This window comes from Dipodomys merriami, unplaced genomic scaffold (assembly GCF_024711535.1).
Source record: "Dipodomys merriami isolate MVZ:Mamm:240054 unplaced genomic scaffold, mDipMer1.0.p SCAF_464, whole genome shotgun sequence".
Lineage (NCBI taxonomy): Eukaryota > Metazoa > Chordata > Mammalia > Rodentia > Heteromyidae > Dipodomys > Dipodomys merriami.
The window spans coordinates 518,280-535,435 of NW_027206029.1; the positions used below are offsets into that span (position 1 = coordinate 518,280).

General features: G+C 37.7%; 1 protein-coding gene across 1 annotated transcript in view; it reads left to right on the top strand.

Annotated features, from left to right (window-relative positions):
- Nucleotides 1-17,156, top strand: part of LOC138808649 (VWFA and cache domain-containing protein 1-like) — a 228,165-nt gene that overhangs the window by 77,152 nt on the left and 133,857 nt on the right. The window contains exon 2 of the mRNA XM_069994908.1: nt 9,966-10,028. Coding sequence (XP_069851009.1) covers nt 9,966-10,028 — 63 coding nt within the window. The remainder of the gene's footprint in view (nt 1-9,965; nt 10,029-17,156) is intronic.

Genomic DNA, 17,156 nt, shown 5'->3' on the forward strand with positions numbered 1-17,156 from the left:
TTTATTTTAGAGAGGTTGCCACGTGCATTGTCATGAATATTACTTATAGTCAAGTTACATTGGCCACAGGCTGAATCTTTCCAACATGTGGAACTGATTTACTTGCCTTTTTTTTTTTCTTCCCCTCTCTTACCCCCTTGAAAAGCTAAAACAACAACAGAAAACCCAGTAACCCTTCAGAACCTTTATTGCATTTAAGGAAGTGTTTCTGGCTTGTTTTGGTGTCTTTGTTCTCTGAGGTATGCTTACCCACTGCTCTCCTGGGTTTGAATGCTCCAACAGGAAATCAAGTGATCAAGACTAGGAACTTTGCTTGCTGAGATGATTGCTTTAGACTTTCCCTGCTGAATCAGAGTGCAAGCTGTGCCCCTTTCCTTGTCATTTCTTTTGAGGGATAGAGTGGCCTCAAACAGGCAGTCCTTTGTAAAGGTGACACTTGTCACCAACTTGTGACTCTCCACATGCTCTCAGCCTCATGTTGGTTTGAAGGGTGTTAAAGGGCATCAGACTAAGGAATTAATAATTTGATGCTTCTAAGCTGCTTATGCTGCTTGTGTGTGTGTGTGTGTGTGTGTGTGTGTGTGTGTGTGTGTGTGTGTGTGTGTGTGTGTGTGAGAGAGAGAGAGAGAGAGAGAGAGAGAGAGAGAGAGAGAGAGAGAGAGAGAGTTGGGGGGCAGAGAGACCTTGGAAAGAAAAAAAGCAGGGGAAAGGATTTTGTTAATGCTCTCTGTTGAGTTAATAGATGTTTGAGAGCACAGGGAACATTTTTGTATCCTAAGAGAAAAGAATATCTTTCTCTTTGATAGTTGACTAATGAGCCAAAATATAAGAATGATCCATATGATCTAATACCTATATGAATGGAGGCGCACAAGCTCATTTATGCAATATAGAGTGGAATCCTGGCATGGACTAGTTTCAAAAGATTTAAATAAGATTAAACCTAGGAGTCTAAAAGAATGGAAGGAAAATGTGAACAATATTGGTTTTTCGGGGCAAACAACAGTTGTGTGTGTGTGTGTGTGTGTGTGTGTGTGTGTGTGTGTGTGTGTGTTTAAATCTTCATTATGTGTTTTCAAGTTTTCCATAGGAAACATACTCCTTTAACTATGGTATAGACAGTATTGGCTACAATTTACAAAAGGGAGAAATTACCATCATCACCATATCTAAATGAGGACATGAATTGGTAAATACCTACACAGATATTTTTGCTCTCCCTATCCCTCAAACTGTGATGGAGCAACTGTTATTAAAAGAATATCCTTAGCAAATTAACTATGGTAGACTAAAATGACATCAGAAGGGCTGCCATAATAGCATGCACAATATGTTTGGGATGTTTTGAGAGCATTCTAGCTAAATTCATCTTTATGTTTATGAAATAAAATGTTTATGAATAGAATATATATGATACTTAGTGCCTAAGTACACACTATGTAAGTATTTCCTAGCATCATTATTTTTAGCAACCTTCAAACAAAATAAGGAAGTCTGAAGGGTTGGGCCCTACAAACCATACATACTTGGAGTATGATTTTATTTGTGTGAGGTCTCCTATTGTCTTACTCTTTAGTTTTGTTTTAAATTTCCAATGTAAGTTTTTTCCTCTGCCAGGGTTCTCAATAACTAAGCATTTCCCTTTGTTATAAAACTGGAATGGGCCCATTTCTTGCCAGGCACTGTGGTATTCACGACCTAGTTTTTATGGTGAGGCTGAAACATAAGCTCCTGCATTTATTTTCTCTTCCACAAACAGTTGTTCTTTATGGAGTTCTATCTCTGCATGAATACCTTGCTTTGAGTTTCATAAGTCCTTGAAAAATGTCTTTAACTCTTACAAAGAAACTATGTGTTCAATATTGAGAATGGAAACAGAGAAGTAAGAAAATAAGAGTTTAGATTCATTAGTCACCGGAAAGCCCATTATCATCATCATTATCATTATCATCATCATCATCATCATCATCATCATCATCATCATCATTGTCATTTTCTCAATTTTGATATAAGCCTTCTGTATTAACATGATGCCTGGAGATCTATACACAAACTTTGAAGCCAGTTTTGCTTTGCTACTAGACTTGGCCACCCCATTACTAATGGGCAACTTCAAGCAAATTAACCTCTCAGAACCTGTTTCTTCATCTGGCACATGAGGACCTAGTAACTGCTATGAAGGGCTGTTACAAATGTTGTGAATATTCTAACACCACGTGTTCTGAAATACTTGAATGCATTCCCAGGATTTACATGATACATGATAACACCTATAACTTGTAATTTGAATAATTGTTATATATTAAAATGTGTTGTTAAAACATGAATAACAAAAATGATAAACATGCTTTCAATAGCTGCACACTATACTTTAGATTGGCTTTAGAGTAATTTAATTGGTCCCTGTTGGATAGTTCAGTTACTTTCAATTGTTTTTTTATTGTTGCTTTTGTTTTTGTGTTTTAGAGCTGATCTTTTCAGCACTCTTACAAACTACTTTTGAGTCACCTGTTTCCAGAGCGAACAAACAGTGATTAGGAAGATGACTAAAGTTTATAGCAAATGATTTATGACCTCAGCATGAAAAATGATTGATCTTCTCAGAGAAAGTAATTTTCTGGGCCTTCCATATGTCTAACAGTTAAATAGTTAAATAGTCTGGTAAAAATCAGAGGATGTCTAATCTGGGCAGGAGGGATTCCTTAAAACCTGGTATAAGATTACTCATGGAATATATTCATAGGACAATAGAGTCATGCATCTTTTCTTTCCTGAAACACTTCAGTGAAGTTGCCGGTAAATTCCTTTCCCAGTGATCTTAGACATTTATTTAAAAGGTAGCATTTTCTTTTTGGCTGGTTAGTATTGGTCAACTTCATCAGGTAACAATGGTAAACTATATTTTCCTCCCCATGGTCCACAAGACCTAGAATCACAGGAACAGATCCAGAGTTAAATGAAAGTATTAGTGAACTGGCAGGCATATGGCCTTGCTACAGACACCCAGAAATAGCAAGAGAAAGCTTTTGAATGAAAACCCAGTCTATGTTGCTTTAGCAAAGATTAGAGAAGGAGACTAACAGAATCTCATTAGGCTTGTTGAAGTATTTATTTCTTCACCAAGGCATGCTGCTGTAGCATTCATTTGAATGTCTCATTACCATTTGGCAGAGCTGTTGGTGGGGTGAAGGTGGGGCCAAATGGCTGAAATGACCATCTTATTAAACACTCCTGTAATTGTTCCTGTTCCAGCCAAGTGGAATTCTATTGCCATCTGTTGAACAGACTCAATTAAATAGGTTTTGGGGGAGGAGCTCATGGTTTAGGAGGGTGGTTGGGTGGAGTGGGGAATGGGAAAGACAAAGATATGGGCTCTCAAAGGAGAGGATAACAAGTCTACCGATGGGAGGGGGAGGGAATAACAGGGAAGGGAGAAAGGAGGGTGAGGAGATGAGAGGAGACTAGAAAAAAGTATTTGTCTTCTCTCTCACTTTCTCTCTTCCTCTCCCCCTCTCTCTCCCTTCCTTCTTCCTCCTTCCCTCCCTCCCTCCATCTCTCCCTCTTTCTCTCAATAGAAGTAGGAGGAACTGTATAGTATGCTGTTAGTCTGTGACTTTAAATTTTTTTTTTTTTACATCAAGAGTTTAAGAAGTTGGGCACCAGTGGCTCACACCTGTAATCCTAGCTATTCAGGACACTGAGATGTGAGGATCATGGTTCAAAGCTAACCAGCGTAGGAAAGACTGAGAGACTTTTATCTCCAAGTAACCACCAGAAAACTGGAAGTGATGCTATGGCTTAAGTGGTAGAGTGCTAGCCTTTGAACTGAAGAGCTCAGAGACAGTGCCGAGGTTGAGTTCAAGCCCCATGACCTACCAAGAAAAAAAACTTAAGAAAATGTTTCATTTTTAAAATACCTATGTTCTCATTAACATTACCAGTGGAAACCTCAGAGTATCTATTAGATACAAACATTTTAAAACTGTATAGTTGGCTGTGAGATATCCCATAGAAATGCATGTAACTGTTCACCACAAGTCATGCTCAAGAAATTTTTATCATTTATATTTTAAAATATATCAAAGCTTAGGAAGTAGCCAAGTGTACATGAACACATGATAAATTGTATTTTTAAAACTTGGAATAAAGTATACGCAATAAACCAACTTAATGGCCATATAGCTTTTGTGAATAACTTTGTGACTTTAATTTTTAACTTGATTTGAATTGAACATTCTTTGGTTAAGGTAGGAGAAGGCAGTTCAAAGTATAGATCTCATTACATTGTGTTTTTACATACATTTACAATATTGAGGTTGGATGAAAAGCAGGGAAAGATACTTTTTTTTTTCTTGCTGAAAATTCAGGTTTGCACAGTATCACTAGATGGGATAATGAAGTAATGCTTTATACTTAGAGTATGGCGGCAATTAATATGTAGCCTCAGGGAAGGCTCAGGAGCCCTTGACTCTGACTAGGTGACTATTTAAGCCCCAGTTTCATCTACATTAGGAATTGAGGTATATACTTTCTTTGAATATTTACAGCATCTCAGCAAATTATTTCCCTTCCTTTTCTAAAATTCATCACTCTTAGAATGTAAGCTAAAAGGCAATTTATTAAAGTATAGCATACCAATACGAAGTATAGAATGTTAGGAGCACAGCTTGAAGAAGTCACAAAACCTACTAACCACACCCAATGGGAAATCAGGACAGTCAGCATCCTAGAAGCCCCTCCACGTCCTCTTCTATTCATTGTCCTACCAAGGGTAACTGCTATCCAATTTTAATAGGCGAGAGTCTTTTTTTTTGCCTGGTTTTTAAGTTGATATAAATAGAATCAAACAAGCTTCATTCTACAGTCTAGTTTCTTTCGTTCTACATTATGTTTGCGAGACTCATCATGTTGATGCATGTGGAAGTCGTTTGTTCATTCTCATCACTAAAATATTCCACGATGTGAATATACTCAATCTATCACAATTTGTTTTTCTGTGGCTGATAGGTATTTGGATATTTTCCAGGTTGGGCTACTATGCCATGGACATTCTTGGCATTTGTCTTTTGATGAACATACAATCACATGTCTGCTAGATACATACCAAGGATGGGAACTGCTAGGTGCTAAGATGTACGTGACCTACCACTGGCTCTGTCAGTTTTCCAGAGCATATACATTAATGAGAGAAAAGTCAGTTTTGTTTTGAGATCCAACTACTTAGTTTCCATGAACATAAAGACTGCATTTTTTTCTTTTCCTTATGGAAATAACACTTAACTGATAAAAGGGGATTTCATGACATAAAATAAGTTTAAATATCTACTATTTTAGTGATTTTTTTCCCCACTATACAATAAGGCTTTTTTTTTTTTTAACCTTCAACATCTGGTGAGAACTTTTTATTTGGCCATTCTGGGCACTATCTCTGGTATCATTTCCAGGGATTTTTAAACAGGAGACTTTTGGCTCCCTTTGGGTTGTGCTCAGATTAAGGGTTCAAATTTCTGGAATTCTTTGGTTCTCCAGGAAGTTAGAATAAGGAATGTGACAACTTGGAATAGAGTGCAGAATGGCCATGACCCCTCTATCCTGGGGGAGATGAGCCTGTAAATCATGGAAGAGGAAAGGAGGATCTGATTGGTCAGGATTTCTCATCCATATTATGTTTTAGGAAAACTTCCCTGTTTCTGTTTTTCAAGTCCACCAAAAACTAAGGAAATATTTGCCCCGCGGTCACGGAAATGTCTGGTTCCACAATTTTGGATTCCCGATTTTCACACCTTTCCCTGTAACTCCATAAAAACTGCCCACCACAACACACCATTTCTTCTACAGTTTCACAAGGCAATAGGCATTATAAAATATACAAGTTTTTATCTGGAGCTTTTGCTCCTGATTATGTACCTTGTCTAAATTAAAATAGAAAACCCAAATCTTTTATTCTTCCTCCAATATTAAGATTCCTAGACTATCCTAAGCAAAATTAACTTAATAGTTCAACAAAAGAGAATGCCTTCGTTTACATCAAGATCTAGGTAGAGGCTTCAATACTTCTTTTGCCCACGCGCCCCGCCCCCCCCAGGCAAAATTTACATCTGCAGTGGGGAGCATCACCATCACTGCACTTCAGTTTCTTTGTCGGTCGTGGGGCTTTAACTCTGGGCCTGGGTACTGTCTCTCAGCTCTTCAGTTCAAGGCAAGCACTCTACCACTTGAGCTACAGCGCCTCTTCCAGTTTTCTGGTGGTTTATTGGAAATAAGCGTCTCACAGACTTTACTGCCCAGGCTGGCTTTGAACCATGATCCTCAGATCTCAGCCTCCTGAGTAGCTAAGATTACAGGCGTGAGCCACTGATGCTTGGCTTTCAGTTTTTAACCTATGACTTATTTTCTGCCTTTGGAGCTATAGTGTTTTTGAATTTGGAAATAGAATTTCCAGTCTCTGTTTTGCTCATTCCATACATTTGATGGGAAGATAAAACACAATTCATGTACGTTAGTAAACTATAGGTCTTCCAAGCTTCTAGGCAGAGTTTAGCAGCCCTTGCAATCTTAAGAAAAGCATCCCACAGACCTATGGCATGGTAGAAATTTACTCTGTACCTTGAAGTCCTATACATGCATGTAAGGCCAATCTTTTAACATTGCACCAGATGTGGCTGGTCCACGGTAACTCACCCAAGCTCTGCTGGCCTCTCACTGAAGTTCTTAACCCATGTTTCAGATGGTGCCACCTGGAGAAATACAGGAAAGGTGTGATTTGGTGACAGTCCCACATTATGACTTTAAGAGTTTGTTTCATTTCTAGTGTGATTAGAGGATAGAACATCAGGTCACCCACAGAATCATCAGTGTTTATATGCAGAACATATTCTTTGCTTTACAATTTTTTTCTTTAGAAATTTTTATTGTTATTATAAAAGTGATACACAGAGGGGTAAGAGTTATATACGTCAGGTAAAGAATACATTTCTTTTTGGATAATGTTGCCACTTCCCTTGGTCTCTCCCAGTTTTTCCCTCCCATCCTTACCCGCAAGTTGTATAGTTCATTTTCAACATACAATGTTCTTTTACCCAGTCACATCTATTAGATGTAGAGGATATAACATAAATATATGAGCCATAAAATGGTCTCCATAAAAATATTAGTCATTTTTACTGTAAAGATAATAAAAAAGAATTGAAGCAGTCTCATAAAGTACTCTTTATTACTGTCATTACAATGGAGTAATTCATTTTTCTTTTAACAAAAGAAAGAAGCATCTCAGTGGACTCTAGGTAAGTGTTGCCGTGGATCGAGTGAGCTTCCTAAGATCATTGGGCCTCTTTTGTCCATCGCTTCATGAGGGAACAAGTTAGGAAAGATTCTGTAGCTACTGGGTCATGAATAGAACAAAAAATTGATGACCTTCATCAAGATTTGGAGTCACTACATGAATTATGTTAATTTTGAGTCAAAATAGGTTCTTAGTATGAAGGTTTTTTGAACATCAAATTGTATAAAAGTATAGAATATATCCTGGGGATATAGATGTTACTTAAGATTTGGAGCCACTACATGAATTATGTTAATTTTGAGTGGAAATAAGTTCTTAGTATGAACTGTTTTTGAACATCAAATTGTATAAAATATGGAATATATTCTGGGGATATAGATGGTCATGACATCAGCCCCACCTCTAGAGAACTGGGAACATAAGGAATTTGTAGGAATGGGTATCTATAGGTTCACAATTCCTTTTCCAAAATAAAATGTGTCTCATGATTTGGAATTCTGATGTCTCTTGATTATAAAACATACTATACTGAGTGAGATCTAGAGGAGAAAGAACTCAGTAATCAAAGAGATTGATTGATACACATATCAAAATGAATGACACACAAGTTGCAGCTGGTACTTAGTGCCAGATAAATTCCAGACATGTTGTATTTGTTAATGTGTTACGCAAAACTTGATTTTCACAGCCTTTTTAATTTTTGAAGAAATAGGAATTTTTTATTTACGTTAGTAGGTTTAGGTATTAGCTCCCCACAGGAATATTTCTTATGTGCTCAAGGCACTCAAGAAGTATTTTTGAGTGTGTGCCTGTCCTGGGTTTGAACTCAGCCTAAGCTTTTTTTTTTTCCCCCTCAGGATTTGGCTTTATCACTTGAGCCACAGCTCCACTTTTAGCCAGACTTTTCTGCTGGGCTGGCTTCGAACCATGATTCTTATATCTCAGCTTCCTGAGTAGAAAGGATCACTGGCACCCAGCCAACTAGCAAATTCTTATGACATATAAAATTCCAAGCAACTGACCTGGAGCTACACTACCTGAATTTAAATTCTAGCCTTGCTAAGGGATTTAAAGCAACTTTTTAATCCTCCTTGAGTCTTTGTTTTTCATCTTTAGAGCTATCATAACTTTAAAATGAAGATTAAATGAGGCATGAATGTGGAGCACCAAGTATGCATTACACTTGACTCAAAGATAAGCTTCGGTTTTTTCACCTGTGTAATGAAAATAATGATAAAAATCGTATCCCAAAGTTGTTTTGTAAGGATTACATAAACAAGCAAGTAGAAATAATGCTCATTCTGTAGTAAGCATTTAATACATTCTAGCCAATGTTATTAGCATTATGAGCATTATTAGTAATGCAAACTTTCTTATGAGCACTGTCATTTTCAGGTAAGAAGGAAAAAAGTCCAGTTCTCTATTGAGCAAAGAAGTGGCATATTGCAGAATAATAAGAGATATCATGATGGCTCCTTTCAGTTTTCTAAACTGTAGTTAGAAATTCCCCAGCCTCACTATTTTTACAATAAAAATTCCCAAACTTATTTGTATCTCTCCACCTAATTCTCTTCCACCCAACCTAACCTACACTCACTCTCTCTCCAAACCCAGTGGCTTGATCTTCCTTCATTTGCATTTTGTTTCAATTTATATGATGCTTGATGAATTTAGCACTTGTTTTTCTCATCACCAAACAGGTGTGTTAAGCTGTTTGGGAAGCTATTCCAGTTGCTAACAAACCCTTGACAGCAAGATAGAAAGGAAAAGGGAAATTTTGGCTTCATGTCTCCAGACCTGGCTCCTTACTCATCTGGAATTCCAAAATATCTTTAAGATAAATGCTGCTGCTCTTTTAAAATTTCTGTTTAAGTTTTTTTATGCCTCTCATAGCTATATAACTTAGGTCACCCCCACCCCCACCCCCAGCACGTTTTATTTTCGTTTCATTTGTTGCCTGCTTCATTTCTTGTGATTTGGTCAAGGCCGCTAAGTTGCAGAGACATTTTGACTGTAGGCAATGTATAGAGGAGGAGGTATGGGTTAGGCAGGGACTGTAGCAGACTGTGTGTGATCGTGAGCTATATCTTGGCCTCCCAATGTCTTGGCAAGGCTGTCACATTTCCTGGCATGTAGGAACTGGATCTTCTCTTAAGGCCACACATAGTTGGCAAGCTCCATAATGTTATTCTCCCACGGGGATGCTTGAGTAACAAGGTGGTAGATACTATTGGGTAGGTACTGGCTGGATAGGGCCATGAGAGCGCATGGAAAGAATTCTTTGTAAAAATCTTTATTGCATTAGATTTTAGTGTCTGTAAACAATTACAGCATTCAGGGAGTGCAGGATTTAAATGAGAAACACAACTTTGTCAGATTATAGCAGTCGGATAAAATGGCATGGGCTCCGGAAATCTATAATTAAATGTATTTTTGAAAAAAGAAAAAATATAGTGTAACATCTGGTTTATTTCACTACAGAAGTGCCTGGGTAATGCTTATATAAGCATGATTGACTTGGGCTGATATTTGGGTTTCTCCCTGTTAAAATTGCTGTATTTTAATTAAATTTCTTTCTGCTTGATTCTGTTTGAGTTATATGCCACAAGTTATTCACACGCACATATATAGAAGATGACTTATTTAGAGACTCTAATGTTTGTTTGTTTTCTTTTGGTTGCAGCGGATATTCAACTCCTTTGTTTATACCGAGAAAATCTCCAATGGAGAAAGCGAAGTACAGCAGGTAAGAAGCCATGGGGTGCTTGGCCTTCCCTGACTTTGTCTTGCTTCTAGATTTGCTTTTTCCAAGCAAAATTTACTGAAGGCCTCCTGATGCTCTTTTTGTATACTTTCATAGACATTTTAGGCATAATAGTGACAACCTTACCTTTTGGATCCTTAGAAGCAGTTGAAGCAATAGTCATGTGGATAGTTTCCTCCTATTCATGTTCTATCTGGAAAGTAGTCTCTCTCTCTTTCTTTTTTTGGTTGTCCTGGGGCATGAACTCTGGGCCTGGGTGCTGTGCCTCAGCTCTTCAGCTCAAGGCAGCACTCTATCATTTGAGCCACAGCACCACTTCTACCCTTTTCTGCTTATGTGGTGCTGAGGAATTGAACCCCGGGCTTCGTGCATGCAAGGCAAGCACTCTACCACTGAGCCACTTTCCCAGCCCAATTGTCTCTTTTTGTTTCGAATATCCCTAAAGTACTTAAATCTAAAAATACTGAAAACAGTCTCATCTATCATAGAAGTGTACAGAGCTAGGAATCAGACAAGCCTCATGTTATATTCTGCTGTTCTGCTTTATTCTGTTGGACCTGCTAAACAATTTTACCTTAAAAAATTGTTTATTAAATTCTGTGATGGTACTGGGGCTTGAACTCAGTGCCTGAGCACAGTCTATTAGCTTTTTTGCTCAAGGATGGTACTCTACCACTTGAGCCACACTTCTACGTTTTACCTTTTTATTTTCTGGTCAGTTGTGGAACTTGAACTCAGGGCCCGGTCACTGTCACTGAGTTTCTATGCTCAAGGCCAGCATTCTACCAGGTCAAACCTCACCTCTACTTCTGGTTTTCTGGGGTTAATTGGACAATCTTTCCTGCCTGGGCTGGCTTTGAACCATGATCCTCAAATCTCAGTCTCTTGAGTAGCTAGGATTACAGATGTGAGCTAGCAGTGCCCAGCTTTCTTTTACCTTGCTTTTGAGCTATAGTTACCCAACTTTAAGGGGATTATAACATCTGCTCTTTGGGCTCTGACAACTAAGTGTTGCCAAATTCATGGAGAATAAAATGAAATCAAATATATGGAAGATTCTAGCACAGAAGCAGCTCATCTGATGTTGGCTTCTTCTGTTTTGTTTTTTTCTTTCTTTCCTCTTTCCTTATATCTTCCATTCACTTCTTTCCTCTCAGCTTCTTTCAATGCTCTGTAAAGTCAAGATGTTTTGAGACCAGATTGTATTTATTTATAGCTGGCTTCAAATGGACTGCCTCCTAAATTAAAACATAGTGTTCATGAACTTGGTCATAAATAATTAGGGCTTGAGAAGAAGAGTGGTAAAAAGGAGTCGGTTTTAATTTCAGCTAATCTACCAACTTCATTACAGCATGTGACTATCAACTGGTAATTTGAAGCTAGGTTTGAAACTCAAGTTTAAAAAAAAAAAGCACAAAAAACAGAACGTAGCTAAAAACCAGGAGTGTAGCAGAATGCTTCCACAGAGTAAAATGCTAAGGAGAATAAAATGCAATTTTACATTATAATAACCTAAAGATCTTTGAGAACAGCTTGACCCAATCTTAACTTCAAATGTGCCATATAAGAATTCAAAGCTTTACAAGTGTCATTAGAGAGAAGTTTTTTATAAGATATATTTATTCGTAAGAAATTACTGTAGTTCAATATTGATGGTGCAGCATTTCCTATTTATAAATATTGAAATTCTTTTTTATTGGTTTTGGCAGGTGAACTTTAAAGTAATGGTACATTCTTTTTCTTAACTTTAGATACAGGTAAGAATTAATGACCCCAAATTGCAGCAAGTATGATGTGGCTTGAGGTATCGTCTTATCTTCATGATTTTTGACTCATTTTTATTCTTGCACAAGTTCAAACTTACTTTGGGGCCATTAAATCTAGAAGTTTTTCACATGCGACTATTTCTGTATAAAACGTGAGAATAAATTTTTCAACCAAAGGTTACTTGATAGCATTTTAAAGAAACCGATCCGGGTGTATCGGTTCTGCCTCTTTCCTGGAAGTAATAAGTAGATGCTGTTACTTTGGCTCTTTCCAAATATGTAGGTTGCTCTGGGTTCTTGGTCTCTCCATGTCTAGATGTGATGACGTTTGGAAGCCTTCAAAATGATATTTAGAAATTTTAGCCAGCAAATACAAGTTCAGGGCCATATCAATCCTGATTTTAACATGGATGTTAAATGTTAAATGTTTCTAAATAAATTTGAAGGAACGGGGATTCTTTATTCTACTACGCATGGGGAAACTGAGGTCACAGAGATTAAAATGAGGGTTTTTGTTGTTGTTGTTATTATTGGTCATGGGGGCTGAACTCTGGGCCTAGGTGCTGTCCCTCAGCTCTTCAGCTCAGGGCTAGCACCCTACCACTTGAGCCACAGCACTACTTCCGGTTTTCTGGTGTTTAATTGGAGATAAGAGTCTCATGGACTTTCCTACCCCAGCTGTCTTTGAACCGTGATTCTCAGATCTCAGCCTCCTGAGTAGCTAGGATTACAAGCGTGAGCCATTGGTGCCTGGCTAATATTCCTAATTTGACAGTTTATTTTAATAATGTATGTTTTTATTCAAAATAGGATTTTTTTGTTAAAATGTCTTGATGGACAAAAGTGAAGGAGTATCACTACATTGTGTGTCTTCTCACTAGCTGTCATAAAGTTCCTTCTCATATTGAGTAACAATCTATTTTTTTTTTTTAGGTTCTCCATAATCTTTTCCATATGCCTACCAGAGCACCCAGAGCCAGTGGATTTTGTGTCTCCATTTTCATACATGGAGATAATTATATCATTCAGCCTAACTTTGAGCACTTAAATCCTTAATTTTTTCTTTTCCCCACAATTTCTAGATCCTTTTGGTCTTATGGCCACAGTGAGTGTAATAATGAAAGCTTACATATAAGTATTACTTAAAATTTGCTGTTGCTTCATTATGATGATATCTTTTAATCTATAAAATATTTCTCATGCTATACTGAACAGATAGACTCCTGATAGCTTCTTGACATGATTAATAACTGCCTGGAAACTCTGGATCCCATCAGTCTGGGCAGGGTCCTATTTCCATTGGGGAAATGCTGACTCTTGTGTAGTCTGTAAAATGTCTCCATCACAATTACTCACACTTTTAGCTCCCTTGAACCCCAGAACACTAATAAGAGCTGGATTTTTAAAAAAATGATGAAATTTATCAAACATTTAAAAACATGTATCACACACACACACACACACACACACACACACACACACACACACACACACACACACACACACACACACACACACACACGAAATATACTGAAAGGAACATTTTAACAAACTAGCCAGCTAAAGAAATAAAGCATGAGCAGACTTGGCAGTAGGCCCTCCTATGACCTGCCAAGGCTTCTCCCTCCTTCTCCCAGAGATAACTTTGCTCTAACACTTTTGAAGCCCTACCCTAGCTACTTTAGTGTTTGGGGTTGTTTTGTATGCAGGCATACCAAAATTAACATTTCCTTTGTTGAGATAGGGTCTTGCTAACTTTTTTGCAAACTGGTCACAAAACTAGATCCTTTTATGTCTGGCTCTCACGTAGCTAGCACCATAAGCAAGTGCTACCACACCCAATAATAGATAGGATAATTCTTTATTTGGGGAACTTTATTATCCTTGGCCTTCTGTAAAGTAAATGCTAGCCGAACCATGTTTTGTGTATATGTTTCCACACATATGTCCAGGTGCCTTAAGTTTTCTCAGGGGTGGAGGGTGACACTTTAGCTCATGAGGAGAAACACTTCTAGACTAGAATTGCTGGCATTTCAGAGCTCCATATGACTGGATAATGCCAAATTACTTTTACAGTGTTGCCATGGGTACCTTGCTAAAACAGTGTTACAGATTTATTGATGTCCATCCTCCAGTATTTACTATTATCATTTTTAGTCTTGCTAATTGGGATGTGCAAAGGATATGAGCTTAGTTTCATTACTGGTGAGATTGAAATGACTTTTTGCATGTTTATAGTATGCTATTCTCCCTCCATTGCTTCCTCCCTCTTTCTCCCACTTGAAGTGCTAGAAATCAAATCCAGGATCTTAGGCTTGCTGGGCAAGTGGTCTTCCATTGAGCTTCATCGCCAGCAGCAGCAGCAGCAGTTCCTGGGGGTTTTACATTGTATGTCATGTCTATTAATGTCCTTTTGTCATTGCTTTATTGCAGCATTTATTGTAGAAATGTGTGTATTCCAAACCCAATGTAAGCATTCTGTGATGAGATTATTTCACATCAGAATACCACTAGCCACATGTGAAATACTGAATAAAATTTAAAATTTTACAGGACTTTAATAAAAATAGCCCCATGTGACTGTGCCTTTAGATTTGTTTCAAAACTATGTTCTCCCAGTTTTTTTTGTTTGTTTTACATTCTTAGTTTTTATTTTTTCTAGGAGTATCAAGTTTTAAACTAGAAACACTTTTGTGAATGTAAAGCCTAACCTGTAGCCCAGATTTTTTTTAAATCTTTTTTTTTTATTGTGTAAATACTGTACAGAGGGGTTACAATTACATGGGCAAGATAATGAGTACATTTCTTATCAAGCATTGTAGCCTCCTCCTTTGTTTCCCCTTCCCATCCCTTCATATCCTTTCCCCCTCCCCCCTCACCAAAGTTGTTAAGTTCGTTTTTCGACATAATGACTTGTGTATCTCATTGTTGCAATGGGTCCTCCTTATCCCTGTTTCAACGATTTGTTTTTTCCCTTCCCCTCCACATATACCAACATCATATATAGTGAAAGCAAGGGTTATACCATGGGGGAGATACATACAAAGCAACAAAGACATAATCTTATAAATATGTTAGAAACAATGGCATGAAAGATCTCTCTCTCTCTCTCTTTTTTGGGGGGGGTCAGTTGTGGGGCTTGAGCTCTAGGCCTGGTCTTCCAGTTTTTGACTTGTCCTCTCACTTTATTTTATATTTTAAAGAATTAAACCTTGTATTTTGAGCCAATTTTTAAAAATCTCAAAAATTTTACCTCTCTCGTTTAAGACATCACCTGGAATTGATTTTTGATGTTGGATATATAGTATTCAACTTGGTTCATTTTTCCCATGTGTATTTTTTCAAATGTTCAATCCCTATCTGTTGAAGAATCTCTCCTTTCTTTGTCTATGATATGCCTTGTGTCATTAGTCAAGTTCCCAGTTCAAATTTGACTGTGTTCCATTGGTCTGTTTATCTACCTTCATGCCAGTAGCATGGTGCTCTCTTGCTAACTACACTGTTATGAAAAGTTTTGATAGGTGGGAAGATAGCAAGCACCATTACTTTCTATTCCTTGATTTTCCCTGCTAGCCACGCTCTGAGGTTTGTCTCCTATCCCTGCGTCCTAAGCTATTTCCAGAATGGAAGCTCAAGATGTCTAGACTATGGCCTACATTCTGAGGATGTCAGGGTAATCTGGTCCTGCCCATCTTTTCTTCAAGACGTCTTTCTTTCACTCTGAGGTCTTTATAGTTTTCCTATTCATACTACTGGCATCCTAATAATCAGAGGTATCAGAACTGCAAGTAAGATGAGTTTGATAAGGCCCAAACAGCTACTTATTCAAAACCTGATTCTAGGCATTCATAATTTTAGCTCACTATCTGTAGCTGAAAGAAAACCAGCCTTTATACTTTTTGTTGTTGTTCATTGTATATTTATGTAAAAATCCTGGCATGCTTTTTGTTCATTATTGCCTTTAAATTAATGAAAACTGGAGCCCCATGGATTCTTTTCCTCTCACTCCCCTCACTTTTACTAATCAAACGTTATTGAGATTTGGACTTACATGTGTATACTACATCACTTGGCAGGATATCTAATGTGCTGTTGATAACTCTAGTTAAAGGGAGCAAAGTAATTAACACTAATAAAAAACATTTCATGATTCTTGACTTTACCACAAAATTCCCGGTGGTATATACTTTCCCTTGCTTTTTACCCATTATTCCTTTTAAATCAACTCTGAGTTTGGGTCTACATTCCCTAACAATGTGTTTTAAATCTTTGATTAGTTTACTATACAAGTAGTCCTGCTGCCAAAAAAACTGTGGCAACTGCCTTGGAAAAGAAAAACCCCAGTTATACATTCTGATGTGGAACACCTCCCATCTACCCCAGTTTTGAATAATTCAAGAAATTAAGTTGTATATGCACATAAGGAAATTATATGAAATTGAATATGGACCAAGAAAAATACATTTTTGAGAAAGTGGCCCAGAAAGTAGCAGAATATACTCTTGAAACACCATGTCCTGAAGAAGAAGCGAGAGAAAGGTTTCTGGGCAACAGGATTAGATCACTGAAGGAGTCAAAGACACACGGAGCCTGTTTGAGGCCCAAGTTTAACAGTTTGCGCTTTTTCTCAAGTGCTTTACTAATTATTTATGTAAATAACTGACTCAATAAAATGACAACTATGTTTCTCAAAATTCATGATTCTGAAGCTGTTGAATTGCTGGCAGCCGACTGTTTTAGAGTGGGCACATGTAGTCAGAGAAGCTTGCGTACAGATGGCTCAAGGCTGGTGAAGGTCTTTCTTCCAGCAGTTCATTCTTTCTCCAACTCATTTTTTAGCTCTTTGGATCATATCCATCGCTAGGTAAACATGCCAGTCTTCTGTTTTAAACACATAGAAATTCCTTTCCTTCACCCACTGTCCTCTCCAACTCTTGTCCCATTTCTTTTCTTTCTCTTTGAAGCACAGCCGCTCAAGCAGAGCATAAATCTCACAAAACTTCTCAATATTGCAGGCTACCAGTTAACACCACCCACTTTGCAAATTCCAAAGTCCCTCATTTATATAATTAACAGTAATTTGAGTTGAGGATCCTTTCCATCTTCTTGATGACATTCTTGGTCTACTTGTGCCTGTTAGCCCATTCCTGCCGTAGAATCTTTACACAGGTTCCCAGGGGTCCCTCACTCCTTCAAGTCTGCTTGGATATCATCTTCTCATTGAGATGACCCAGTGTTTAATACCTCAGCCCACCTTGTTCCTGATATTCCTGATTTTGCTTTATCTTTTTTCATTTTCTTTTTCCACTTTACGTATTACTTTCTGATTATATGCTATTGACTT